At 40.7% G+C, this 13,408-nt stretch overlaps 1 protein-coding gene across 18 annotated transcripts in view; it reads right to left on the reverse strand.

Annotated features, from left to right (window-relative positions):
- LOC114060994 (poly(rC)-binding protein 3-like) overlaps nucleotides 1-13,408 on the reverse strand; it is a 401,074-nt gene that overhangs the window by 35,438 nt on the left and 352,228 nt on the right. For 15 of the 18 annotated variants that reach the window (XM_027890950.1, XM_027890949.1, XM_027890945.1 and 12 more), the window contains 4 exons: nucleotides 12,019-12,135; nucleotides 6,765-6,896; nucleotides 3,901-4,029; nucleotides 1,650-1,793 (listed from right to left, as the gene is read on the reverse strand). In XM_027890950.1, coding sequence (XP_027746751.1) covers nucleotides 1,650-1,793; nucleotides 3,901-4,029; nucleotides 6,765-6,896; nucleotides 12,019-12,135 — 522 coding nt within the window. The remainder of the gene's footprint in view (nucleotides 1-1,649; nucleotides 1,794-3,900; nucleotides 4,030-6,764; nucleotides 6,897-12,018; nucleotides 12,136-13,408) is intronic. The other 3 variants (XM_027890948.1, XM_027890940.1, XM_027890939.1) reach the window with 1 other exon arrangement.

Below are 13,408 nucleotides of genomic sequence, written 5' to 3' on the forward strand. Positions count from 1 at the left end.
GCACTGCAGTGTAAACATATATATGGAGTAAATTATTCTGAACTTTCAGTCACAGACCAATTTCTGGCAAGTTATTTTAAACTTCAATTCAACTTTGGTCACTAAGGAAGCAGGTTTCTTATTTTGAAGACAACTAGGAGTGTCAGGTTTGAACACAAGGAAAGACACTCAGGTTAAAAAATCTGCATATACACCACAACGTACCCTTACAGACTAGAAAGTAAAACTCTGAGACAAAAAAATTCAGAGAAAGCTCATGATAAAGGCTTGTCAGGAGTAATGGCGTTTTGGTGTTTGCTTGAGAGGTGCAGGAGCTTCCTTATACAAGCAGACTGTGGTGGCACGAGTCATCATATCAACAAGACCAGAAGCACCTTGTGCCACCAGCCCCACCACAAACCCAGTGTCCAGCTTCTCATATGACTTCCAAATTGCCTTGGGTGGGACATGGTCTCTAGGGCTGCTGTCACAGCAGCTCACAACCCCACAAGGGATGACGACCCGAGATGGCCTGACGGGATGGGAGGTGGAACCTGCTTGCAGATGTTCCACCATGTAGGTGAGTAACGGGGTAATTGCTTAAAAAGAGACCTTGACGTCACCATGGGGAAAAGATTTGGCTGGGTGGCGGTGCCTTACTGCCAGAGAGGCTTTACATATGTGTATGTATGAATATATGAACAATATGAATTGTCTACACAATATGAATTCTGTGTAGAGATATGCAGGCCTTCCTTTAGGCTGGGTTTAGGGGAGCAATTTCCCCTTGAGTTGGACAGGGCTTGCAGCATTTCACTGCTCCACCATTGCTCATAGCCTGGTGGCTATACAGGTCTCCTTGTGAGCCTCCCATGCTGTTCTCAGAGTACTTATCAACTGTGCTCATCACTGGCTTATCAGTGACTCCAGCTGCATTACCCCTGCAATGGATGATGGAAGAGAAATTTCTGCTACATCTCAGCCACATGTTGAAGACACGTTTCAGAGCATTACCAAAAGACACAGAAGAATCACATCCCACATGGGTTTCTAAAGGCAGATGAGAACCCTGACTGATATAGCTTAACATGAAGGGGGAATCATCAAAAATTCCTTGTGTAAAAAAAAGAAACAGGAACACTGTTCTCATGGTATCAATCAGGCTGTTGCATGCCGTGGTTGGTAAGGTCTACACTTGCATGTAGGTAGTTCCTGCAACCTCAGAACCCCATTTCTACTTGGTTCCAAGGGACTAAAAACTGCAGAAATTATGTGTGTGTAAATTTTTACTGCAAAACGCACTATTTGGTCCCAAAAAGTATGAAAACCATGAGCAGAGACATCCTGCTGTTTGATTATCTCTGAAAACTGACAAAACTGCTTATACTGCTAGTGGAGCTACAAATTAGTCAGTCAAAAAACTGACCCCTACAATAAGGAGATTTGTCCCACTCAACGAGCATCTGATTTGGACACCTCTCAATTCACAGAAGGGCAAACTTTTCTTAATTACGGAGTTCAATTTTAGATCTTGGTAAACTACCAGTCATCACATTTTGCACCAACTTTACAATGCAGTGTTCTCCTGTCCTGCAAACTGCAAGCACACAGAGTAGACAAAGCACATCAATACTATACCAGGCAAGAAAGAGTAAAAGTTGAAAACTAACAGGCGCTGGCTGAGGTTGGGCCAAGACGGTGTGGTTTCCAGCTGAAGCCAAAATGGTGTCTGCTCTTACCTGGCCACCTGCAAAAATGATAGGTGCAGAGGCAGGTTTGGGACGGTAGGGGATGGTGGCACCTTTGGGTGGGGACTGTAGACAAAAACACAAAGCAATCAAAATGCAGAATGAAGCAGATTTGTATTAATAAAATCTCTCTTTATCTTGGTCACCTCAGACAACAAGGCATGCAGCTAACCCAGCCCACCCTGGCCCACCCTGCCCTCTGCCCCATCAGAACAAAAGAATGCCAGAGGCCTCCTGTCTGGGCTTTGAGGGGGAGAGAAGAGGACTGACTGCACAGCCAAAACAGGCAGTGCCTGACAGTTGTGTTTCATTACTGCCACTGTCAGATGAAGCCATGAAGCTTAATTAAGCATGTCAAGGCATTTCAGGAAACACAGGCACAATTTTGAAATTTGTCAATGTTTTGGAAGAGTCCAGCCTGGCCTCTTGCTTTGCTAACACAGAGCCCATCTCCTGCTTATCAGTCTTTCCCCCACTGCTTACACATCAAGGTTTCGTGTTTTACCAACTCAATTAAGTCAGCTGTTCCATTCCAAATGACCAGCCTGATCCTGCCTTTTGTCTGACTGAGCTGGAAGGCTGGAGAAAATCCTCTCACCTTCAGCAGGAGTATAACCACAGCCTTTGTAATGCATCAAAAGGGGACCTGTTCCCTTTTAGGCAAGAACCCAAAGGGAAACCCCTGGTTGAGGCTAACTTTCTCCTCGTAAGAAAAGCAGGAGCATGTGTCTGCAAAAAAGGCTTCCGGCTGTCTGTGGAACACCTAGTAGAATGGTACTCTGATTTCAGTGTGCTGACTACAACTAGAGAAGGTCACAACAATTTGTGAGTCCATTAACTGGTATCATATAATTTAGCTACTGCATGTCAATGAAAGTGCTTGTTGCCAAATTAAATTTATGCTGCAAATTGGAGCACATACATGTTCTTAAATGTTTGAAACAAGTTAAGCCAGTGTCCTCTTTGTGCTGCTTGCTATTTGCCTAACCCTAAAATTAAGCACTCTTCAGTGAAAACGGGCTATTTAAAAAGTGGCTGTACCTGTGGGATAATAGGATTGTGTCTCTCTGATTTTGAGAGGTGCTTTCTCTCTTCTTCTTTACTAAATAACTATTTATTCCACCAATGTCACTTAGACAACAGACTACACTCAGCACTTACAAAGCTTATAACTGTTACCTTCATGTAAAAAGATTTCTAAGAAACTAAAATTATTTCTTAATATTAGTTTCTATTCTCTTGCATTTTTATACAGAAATTCATTCCTCACAGTAATCCAGCAAAAACTGAAGGAAGAGTCAGTTTTCCCCAGGAGAACACTGTGGATTTATTAGGTTTTATGCTTTTATTTGCATTTAGGCTGTATGTCATTTTGATGCAAAGGCTCTATGTCATTTTGATGTACTGCATACTTCTGAACAGCCAATATCTGTAGTGCTGTCTCAGACACTCCACTGTTTCTCCCTTCTTTAAAGAATAACAAAACAGTAGGGTGTCGAGGTCACCCTGAGACACCCCTTGACTACACTTATGTAAAAAGCAACCCAAACCTAAAAAATACAGAAAATTTTCCAGTGGAAAATGTGATAAAAAGCAGAGGTGTTTCATGCCCCTTGTCAAAAATTACTAGGTCAAAATACTTAATTTTGATTTGCTAAATTTTTTTTTTACAAATTTCCATTCAGCTGAGAAATGTAATTGCATGAAATTATAGGCATTTTCAGCAAGAGGATTTTTACATAAATTAATTTTGTATCATTTAATCTAAGAGCTAAAAAAACTGCCACCAAAATGAAACATTCTGGCCCTACGCAATGACATGATGCTAAGGAAAGTCCTGACTAGCCGGAATTATTTCTATTTAAAACAAGACCTAGGTTTTTCTTCCCCATTCTGCATCAGAATAAAATGTGTTTCCCTCAGAAATTTGCAGCTCCGTGCTGGACCTGGTTGTTGTCTGACAACGATATGACAGCCTTGATCTTTGATTGCTAATCCCCGCTGCGAGAGGATCTCAAACACCAGGAAGGGCACAGTGTAACAGAACCCTCTGGAAATTCCCAGCACAGGAAGGGCAGGCAGCACCCCGGGGGAGCCCATGGCAATTGAAAACTGTTAACACTGTGTTTGAGCACCTCCCAAGAGAGAGGTGAGACGGCAAGCGCCCGCTCACCTCCAGCATAACCACGCATATCTGCTTCACACACTGGATGATGGCATCGGGGGTGCCCGAGATGGTCACGGCGCGCTCCGTCGAGTTCGGCAGCATGTCCCCCGCCACCTGCACCTGGGCTCCTGTGGACTTGAGCAGACAGAGCAAAGGGAGTGTCACCACGAGGAAAGGGCACCTCTACAAAGCCAGTCATTCACCTCTAAACTTTTTGTCCTTTCTTTGCCAGACACGTGGTTAGAGCGTGCGTGTGTGTAAACTCATCCCCACACAGGGCAGCTGGGGTCCGGCAGGACATGGATTTGCCTGTTCAAGCCAATTTGCCAGCACTCCCATCCTAGGAGGATTAGTCCTCAGCAGCTGCTAATGAATCCAACTGTGACCTGAATTTCAGAAGTCTTTTAACCCTCAATTGTAATACTGACTAAAAAATGAAAAAGGTGAAATGAAGTACTTTTCAATAATAAAAAAAAGAAAGGAAAAAAATACCAATAACTGAAGAAGGCTGAGTAATCAAATGATTGAGTCTCAGATAAATGGCTCTTTAATCTACTGATAGCTGACTTGTGTTTCTAGTTGAAATCTGAGGTTGCCTTATGCTGTGTTTCAGGATGGTACACATTCTAAATTATAATTAGTGTTGATTAAATATATGCATATCATCAACTTTTAGCTCATTAATGAACCCAAGGAGGTAATGAGCCACTTTGGGGTTTTTTTTTTATTTTTAAAAAATTTTATCTTGGCACCAATGTGTGTTAACCAAAAAAAAAAATGACAAAAAACAAACCTGAAGAAAGAAAAGAATACTGGAGGCCAAAACAAATCCTGACATTATTTCACAAACATGGAAGACCTTTTCAACTCATACAGAAAATCCCAGGCATTTGATACTGAGTTAGGTCTTTCACATACTCAAAAAAAAGGTCTATTGCTGACTGTCACTGTAATGCAGTATCTGGGGCTTTTATTAAAAAAAAAAGTATTTTCAGTAACCACTGACTTCATGTCAGTCAGCAAGGAGTTAATTTGTTTTCCTGCTGGTTACACACAACACATGTTATTCTTCTTTTCAAAGACTGATTAAATTACTGATTGTATCTTCTGTTCACTACTGCTTTTTAAGGCCAAAATATCAATTCCTTGCTCTGTAATAGGCTTTGGAATTTTGCCATAATTTGATCAAGCATCATGCCTTTCTTTTCTTTTTCTTTTTGTAATCTTATCTTGAAAATAGTACTGCAACCCTACATGTTGTTTCGGGATGCACGACTGAACACAAAAGACCATCCCTCGTGGAACTGCCATTCTGTGTGCTGTGTGTTGATGAAATTAGACCACATCTTGGGCTGGCAGCTCCTTTTTTTCACTGTTTGATTGTATTCGCATTTTAAGAGATATTTCTGGGTATCTGTACATCTAGCACAAAAGACTGTCAAATACCAGAGTCATTTATGCATTTGCTTCCAGGGCCAGTCTCGTTTATTCTACGACTTTGGTCAGTAACGAAAAAATGAGTAACATTTTGTCCATAATGCTTCAGAAAATGTGCAGTGTGACTTCTTGCTACATTAGCCTTATCAAAACACCTATGTGGTCAAATGCTATCCTTTTACATCCTTGTACTAGACTAAAGGTAATTGCTTATGACACTATGCTCACCAGGATAAGCACTTCAGTCATTTAATTTACAACAGATCAATCTTACCTTTAAAATCCTGTGTTCAAAATGCATTCTTTCAGTACTGTCAATGGAGTTACCCATACTTAAAATAAAATCCAAGCTGCAAAACCTAGAGCTAAGTACTCACTAGCACATAGTTCACACTCATGCCTGCCCCAATATTTAATACAACTAAAAAAGCTCCATATTTTAATACAAGTTAAAGCTCCATAAAACCTCCTGTCTTGAATCTACATTTTAGATAAAAAAGGAAGTTTCAACTTGGTAAAGCCTGTCAAAAGTTTTCTTTTGACACAGGTAAATAAAAAAAATGGATCAACATGTTATCTTAATATTCAATACTTCATCCCCTATTGGAATGAATACAAACTTAGATGGAATACTGTCACTTTCTTCAGAATAATAATCCACTTTTCTACAATTTCCTAGTCAGATTTTCTCTATATAACTAAGCATGTTCCTAATTTTCTTGTATAACTGATTACAAAGACCAAATCCTTGGTTTGGCATGTACCATATTGTTACAGTAATGCACGGAAGAATTAAAAGTGGCACAGTATGATATTTTTTGCATTTTTGGGTTAGAGGAAAAATTGGCTGCTAGCACATTAAATGAATACCTTAGCTGAAGTCTGGATTAAAAAAAAACCCAGTATGTGTTTGGAATACATCAAACCAGTTCACCTGTGGCACACTAACATGAGGCAGAAACAGAATAGGAGCATGAAAATCCTAGTTTTCTAAAAAGTAGGTCTACTAACCTGGACTTCCCAGTGCTACCTGGGCCCTTCTCTGTCTGCAGTTGTGGTAACTGATTTGGAAATGGCTGCAACTCTCTGACTTGGATAACCTGAGTATTGCTGGGGAAGGGCCTGTGCCTGAAGAGAAACTTGAAGATCCATTTCTGTCACTGTTGCTCTGCTTAACTGTGCATCAAGGACTTTACCTATTGTAAAGCTGTTTTTCTATTTCACACGTGGTCTTTACTGTCAAGGAAAGTTTACAAGGGTCCAGCTGCTGGACCCGCTGCTTCTCCTACAGCAAGGTTTTTACATGTTTTTCACTCAGCACATGCTCATGCTGGCGTGATGAGCAAAGTGCAGTGGGTGATGCTGGCAGGGCACACTGCAGTAGGATACTGAGCTAGCCAGTGTCCCCAGCAGACATCCCAAGACCTACTTACCTCCCTGATTTCTTTGATTTTGGAACCTCCTTTTCCTATAAGGGATCCGCACTGACTTGCCGGGACGACGAGCCGCAGCGTTACGGGCGGTTTGCTTGTCACCGTGCTGTTTGTCATTGAAGCGTTTATGTCCTGTAATCACAATGTCGCTGAGCATTAGCAGGGCATTTTCACTCTGCTAAGCACTGAAGGGTTCCGAGAAAATGCCCACGGAGACCCGGGGAGCATGCAACCAGTCCTAGTTTGTTTTGTGGCGGGTAAAACAACTGGCTCTGCCGGTGATACACCGTAAGCACAAACCACACAAGCAGCTTGTGCCAGAGGAACCCTTCAGCTCTTTGGCACTGCAGGTCCATGCTGTGGGATCAGAAGGCAAGACTACAAGGAGGAGGTGGCATCTGTCATTAGACCAGCCAAAACAGATGGAAAAAGGCAAAGAGGCTTTTGTGTTCACAGGCTTCCAAGTCCTGTTTTGGTTTCTTTTTCACCTCCTCAATTAGAATGTTTATACTGTATCATATGTCTTTATATTTCACAGAGTTTCTTCACAGATTTGATACAAAAGAAACAGATTAAAAAAGGGAATGAAAATGAACCTGTGAAGAATCTGAAGTGGAGAAAATCAGGTTAGTTTGATAAATATCTTGCTGCCCCCTAGATATAATTTCTATTTTGTAGCAGATCTGTAAGCATTTGTAGGCTACCCAGTTTCAAAATCTTTGCCATCATGGCTTTCCATCATGTAACCGGAGCACAAAATGCTCAGCAGAACAGCAATTGCCTGTATCCAGGTAATCTAACATACATCCATGTATCTCATTATCCAGTGAGACTACACTATATGTTCTCATGAGCATCTCAATATACCACTTGTTGCAAGCTTTAAACTGTTTTAAATATATTTTGTTTCCTGATAATCTTCTAGGCAATACAAAACAATCCCTCTAAAGGCTTCATCACAGAGGAAAAGATAAAGCTTATCTTCCCATTGATCAATGGGATGCTGTTAAGGGAACTTAGGATCACAGAAATAAAAAGCCACAAGCTGCATGGCACCTGTCCAAAAACTCCCAAGAATCTCAATGTGTTTTGGTAACAGTAGCTATGAAGTGGAAAGACTGTCTCATCCATCTGTGAGGTGGCATGGCACAGCTATTATACCCTTCACAGAAATGCTACCCAAAAGATTTGGACAGGAATGAGGAAATATGCATTTTGTACTAATTTAACTCATTTGTGATGCAACAAGAGTTCCAGCAGAGAGAGCTGATATGATTCTCTACATTCGCGCTTATCACTTGTTGGAAAAACAAAAAAAAGTGCCTATACTGTGCAATCAGGACCCCACTTAAAAAAAAAATTCAACAAACTACTTAGTACTTCAAGCAACTCTGCACGTCTCACTGAACCGATGTGGGAGCCGAGTAACACCAGCACTGATCCCTACAGTATCTCCCCAACTCTGATGGCAGAATTCTTCTGTCCAAGAAATGGCTTGGGATGACCTTGCTTAGCTTTAAAGAGAAGAAAAATAATCTGGCACGGAATGAAGCACTGCTGCATCTGACAAGACAGGTATCAAATCATTCCTCTGCAAGCCAGCAGTAACTCACATTTTGTTTAGTGCCTGTGTCAGTGAGAGACTGCATTCCAAAATAAAGTGAGAGGGGTAACAGAATTTTGCAGCACCCATGTATCTGAAATAAAGGCCAAGTCATGCCGATTTTTCAGTTGGAAGATGCCATCTCACTATATCGTGTTTGTGGCAGGTGCAGGCACACGATCATCCAGATGTAAGCAAATAGTCCTCTTCAGCCACACAACCCTGATAATGTCTCCTACTTCCGTATCATCTGTGACCTGGCCTCAAAGCTTTTGCTGCACTTGCTGCTTTCAAAAGCACTTTGTAAAAACTGAAAGCCAGTATTCTCTTTATTTTCTCCTCATCATTTAAAAAGAGCAGAATCTAAACATGCAGGCTCAGCAGTGGGAAGCACATAAAGGAGTTACTCCAGCCTAAAAACATGACAAAAAAGAAATGAGCAGAAAAAAATCTCCTTCAGAACTGACGGCTCGCCAATAGGGCTCTGTGGCACTGCATCCATTTCCTCAGGGCTCTGTCAGACACTAGAGCTGGACCTTGTACGGCTTTCTGCCTGCTTGGTGGGCTGCTCCTCAGCCTGGACAGGCTAATTGGGAGCCTGGAAGTGCTGGGAGTGCCAGCAGAGCTGTACCTGCTGGTCATTCCAGTGCTTAAGTACCATGTGCTTCCAGTGGATCATACACTTAAAAGCAAAGCCAGAGCTGCCCCACTCACCAGTGAAGTTCCAGCTGCATTTTTGCATCTCAGCCTCCAGTTCAGAAATAACTGCTCTAAAATGTCCTCTCTTGCAATTCTAGTGGTCTCCCTGGGCTAGTGTCATTTTTTAACAACTCTCTTTTTCCTTTGCAGTGAATACTTAAGTTATTTATGTCATTATCTGCTGAGCTTGGAAATTCATCTAAGACTGCTAGAAAATCACCTTTTATTAGGAAGATTGTCAAAGCAGAGTGATACAAGGCTGCAGAGCGACCTCAATGAGGACACAACCTTTCTTTTTTTTCTATCTGACACATTTTGAGATCTTTACTAACAGTAGAAAGGCATTCCAAGGCTTCCATGTCTTCCTAGACCTTTCCTTATCCCCAGGCATACAGCTGTAGGGGCTGAAATTAAGGGTCCAAGGGCTTCATGTCAAAATGCTTCACGGGGCATACACAACAAATATATAAAAAAAAAAGTCCTCAAAGCAGCAGTCTCACACATGCACCTTTTATTTCTGTTTGAATGTAGATGCAATAGCCAGAACTGGATTGAATTTTTAAATGGTTGAAAAAATCTCCAACAAAAAGAGATGCATGAAAAATAGCATTTGGTAGCTAGCTTATTTGTAATTTCTGAAACAGTACTTTATTTTGCCTCTGGAGTGTTACAGTTACCTTGTTTTATTGACAGGAAGATTTATAGGAAACCTAACTGATTATATGAGGCATATTTTTTTATTGCTGTTCTTTCAAATATACCACAAACCAATTACGTTAAAACTAAATACAGATATTTCAAAACTTATAATGGCAGTACCTGATTTGCAAGGAGTGCCAATACCTCTTTGCTAACACTCGTATGAAGAGTCCAGACTACCCTCTAAAATCTGCTAGTGCAGATACACATAAAATCCACCCAGATGCCTGAATTTCAGATTTCTTCTCCTACTGCCAGCTACAGCACTTTCAAAGACTACATCGCGTTGGGTGGTAGGCTGGGGATCTTACGCTGTGCAGTGTTTGATGTTTTTATGAAAAATGCAGCATTATTTCCACTGGGTACTCATTTTGGTGGGAACTGGCGAGGATTATCAGTGTTAATGATTCCCTCAGCACTTTTCAGGATGAGGCTGTATGCAGAACACATTTTTCATGTAGAGAGCAGAGAGATGGCTCTTTGCAGGACTCTGTGGACTGGAGGGTATGGTACTGCACACAAAGCTACCTCTTAAGCTAGAAGAAGCAGGGATTGGTTCAAGATGGGTAAGAGATGAGAAAGAGATGACAATAGGTGGTATTAAAACTGGGTTAGACAGAATTACTTTTGTGGTTTTGAAGGATTCAACCTCAAAATCATTATTTCATTAATAACAGGCAAGAAAAAAAAATTAGTGTTCTTGAAAAATGTACCATGTCACAAAACCAAGATATTTTATCAACATGTTGAAAGACTGGGATATCACACAGGAAGATCTGAAAAACCATGAAGGATTGAAGAAATATAAATAGGATTAACATTTGCAGTATTAAAAAAAAAAAAGGTCCCTTGTCTGGGGACTGACAGGAACGTTTGCCAAGACTGAAGAGGTGAAAACACCCAAGCAGGAGCTGGAGATACCCACTAGGCACATGGCTGTGTGCAAAGCTAGTAAGAGGCGAGGCATTTCCAGCAGTGGTATGGATGTGTTATCATGATAACTAGGATGGGGCACTGTTAGTCCAATCAAATAAGTCTTTGCAGAACTTCATTTGCAACCTGTCCACAATTAATGCAAATATTTAATACAAACTGTAACTGGAAATAGGTAGAGAGGGACTACTACAGTCACGAGAGGGGTGGGGGAATATGAGGGGATAAAATCAGTTTCTAAAAACACTTCCAAGAGGGGAATCCTCAGGGATGGAAAGGCAAGAATTATTTATACCAGTGGCCAATGCTGGCACAGAAACAAAGCTGCATAAACTGTTCATGAAAAAATTCAGGTGAGAAGTGAAAAGAAGATGTCAGACTATGAAAGACCTGAAGTTGCAGTGCTATGGGGAGATGTGGAGACTAACCTCACTGATTCGGACAAATAAATACTCTTAAGAAAGGGATTAACATCCCTTTAGTTTAATCCTTTCTGGAGAGACACAGACCCCTTCTTCTGCTGTAGGTGATTCAGTCCACCTGTCTGCAGGCTCTTCCTTTAGGAAAAGGTGAACTGCTTTCTGCAAGAGCATCTCTCTCTAGAAATGACAGGAGAGATGCCTGGACTAGACATATGATTTTCAAAAGTAGAGGGAATTAAATCCTCTCCAGAGTGACCAGGGTTCGTGTTCTGGTACGCTACTGTCTTTTCTGTGAGGTTCCTGATTAAAGATCTCAGCTCTTTAGGTATGTATCTGCACAGAACAATTATTCTACAGTGAACTGAGCTCTTGCCTTACGTTCTCTTAGTGTCTTCATTTTAATTGATTTTAAAGGCCCAACTTTAAATATGGTAATTGGTAATCATATGGTTTGTTTTTAAAATTAAAAAAATTTTTTTTGTGAAATGAGTTATATATTCATTTTGACCTATCTAAAATTTACATCAACACCAAGTGGGTTTACACAAAAACAGAGTTAAAAGTTAGGCAATTATTCTTTTCAAATCAAACCCACAATGGGACTAGAATTTTTACAAGACATTTTTCCTACCATTAGTGCACATTACTAAAAGCAATTGTTGTTCCCTGAAGCCTCCAAAAAGCAAAAGAAATGATCAAACAGCTTGTAAATTGACCCATTATTTTTCTTCAGCATTGATGCCAAAAGCATTTATAAAAATACAACCACTTTCATTGCTATTAAATAGAACATTAAACAAATCCTATTTAACATTAAAACAAACATGAGAAAATTCAAAGTGTTTGTATTTCAACTTGAAGAGAGATAACCCCCCCCCCCAGTATTTCATTTGCTTACCTCTTCAAATTTTAGTGCAATCATAGAAAAAGCTTTAAAAATTGCATCTGTTGGGCCTGTTATTGTCACAATTCTCTCTGGACAAGTGCCTTCTGAAATATTGATTCGAGCACCACTCTGTCAAAAGGAACAAATATTTTTCAAAGTTATACTTCCCAGGGAGCAAACTAAGCAGGATTAGAAATACAGTTTGGGAAGGAATATCTTGAGGCATCTAATTCCCTCCCCTACAACTGCAGCCCCAACATCATATAATTTCAGCATAAACTGATCCCATTTCAAAAATTCATCTAACTGCGGGAAGCAGGATCCTGTCAGAGTAAATACTTACACAGTCTTCTTTGCAATATGCAAATCACACCTCTGTAACTCAGAAGTTGCAAATAATTGCATAATCAAGTCTCTTCCCTTCCCTCTTGCAGGATTAACCTTAAGTAGGACTGCAGCTGCAGAATTTAAGACAAGGTGGTTGTCTCCAGGGGGCATCAGCATCTCCCAGGAAGGATGCACCTCTCTGATTTCAAGTCTCAAAGGCAGGGCTTGACCTCTCCAGCTGGGGCATTACCTCACACTATGGAGAAGGCTCCTTACAGAGGGATGTGTCTCATGTGAAGGAAGTCAAGCAATATGCACTGATAAGCCTTGGAGACAAGCCAGGATGGCTCTCAGGTATACTCAGTCCTCTTTATGCTACTGTGGCAGCACAGAGAAAACCCATAAATCAGGGGAGATTTTTATTTATTTTAGAGTATCTTGGTGTAGATAATGATCAAATGCAGTTCAGGTAAGACCCACTCTAAACCCAGAGGTTTCAGGCATGGAAATGTGTTAATGCAGCCTAACAAGTCTCTGGAGCCTCAACTCATCCACAGAGGGGATCAGAGCCTGAAGCAAATGTGAGATAATCTGGGTCACCATACAGCACCTGATGTGCCATGTGTTCCAGACATTATTCCCACCCTTGCTGCTTCTCTACAGCAAAAGACCATGTTTCCCCATATGACAGCACCTACACACAACAAAAAAGAAACAAAGCCCAACACTACTGATAGAAAAATCTTGCTGTCACAGACCTGGGCACAGAACGGAGGTTTTTATACTTTTCTTTAGGCCTGAAGTTGTCTCTGACATTTCCCCAATGACAGAGCAAAGACAGAGTCACATTTCATACCATAAAGATGGTATGCAATATGCCACATCTGTCAGGAAAGCCAAAAGAAACGTTGCCTTTTTTCTTTTAAAGAAGTATTGAAGAAAGTAGTCATTTAAAGGGGGACCAAGTTACGATGTGGAGGCATAGCCTCTTAGTCCTGTGCTGATATAAAGATGTTTATAATTCCTTTATTTAAAAAAAAAAAAAAAAAAAAAAAAAAAAAAAAAAAAAAAAAAA

Source organism: Empidonax traillii, unplaced genomic scaffold, assembly GCF_003031625.1.
Source record: "Empidonax traillii isolate 1590-97213 ecotype Southwest subspecies unplaced genomic scaffold, ASM303162v1 scaffold303:size634589, whole genome shotgun sequence".
NCBI classification, from domain to species: domain Eukaryota; kingdom Metazoa; phylum Chordata; class Aves; order Passeriformes; family Tyrannidae; genus Empidonax; species Empidonax traillii.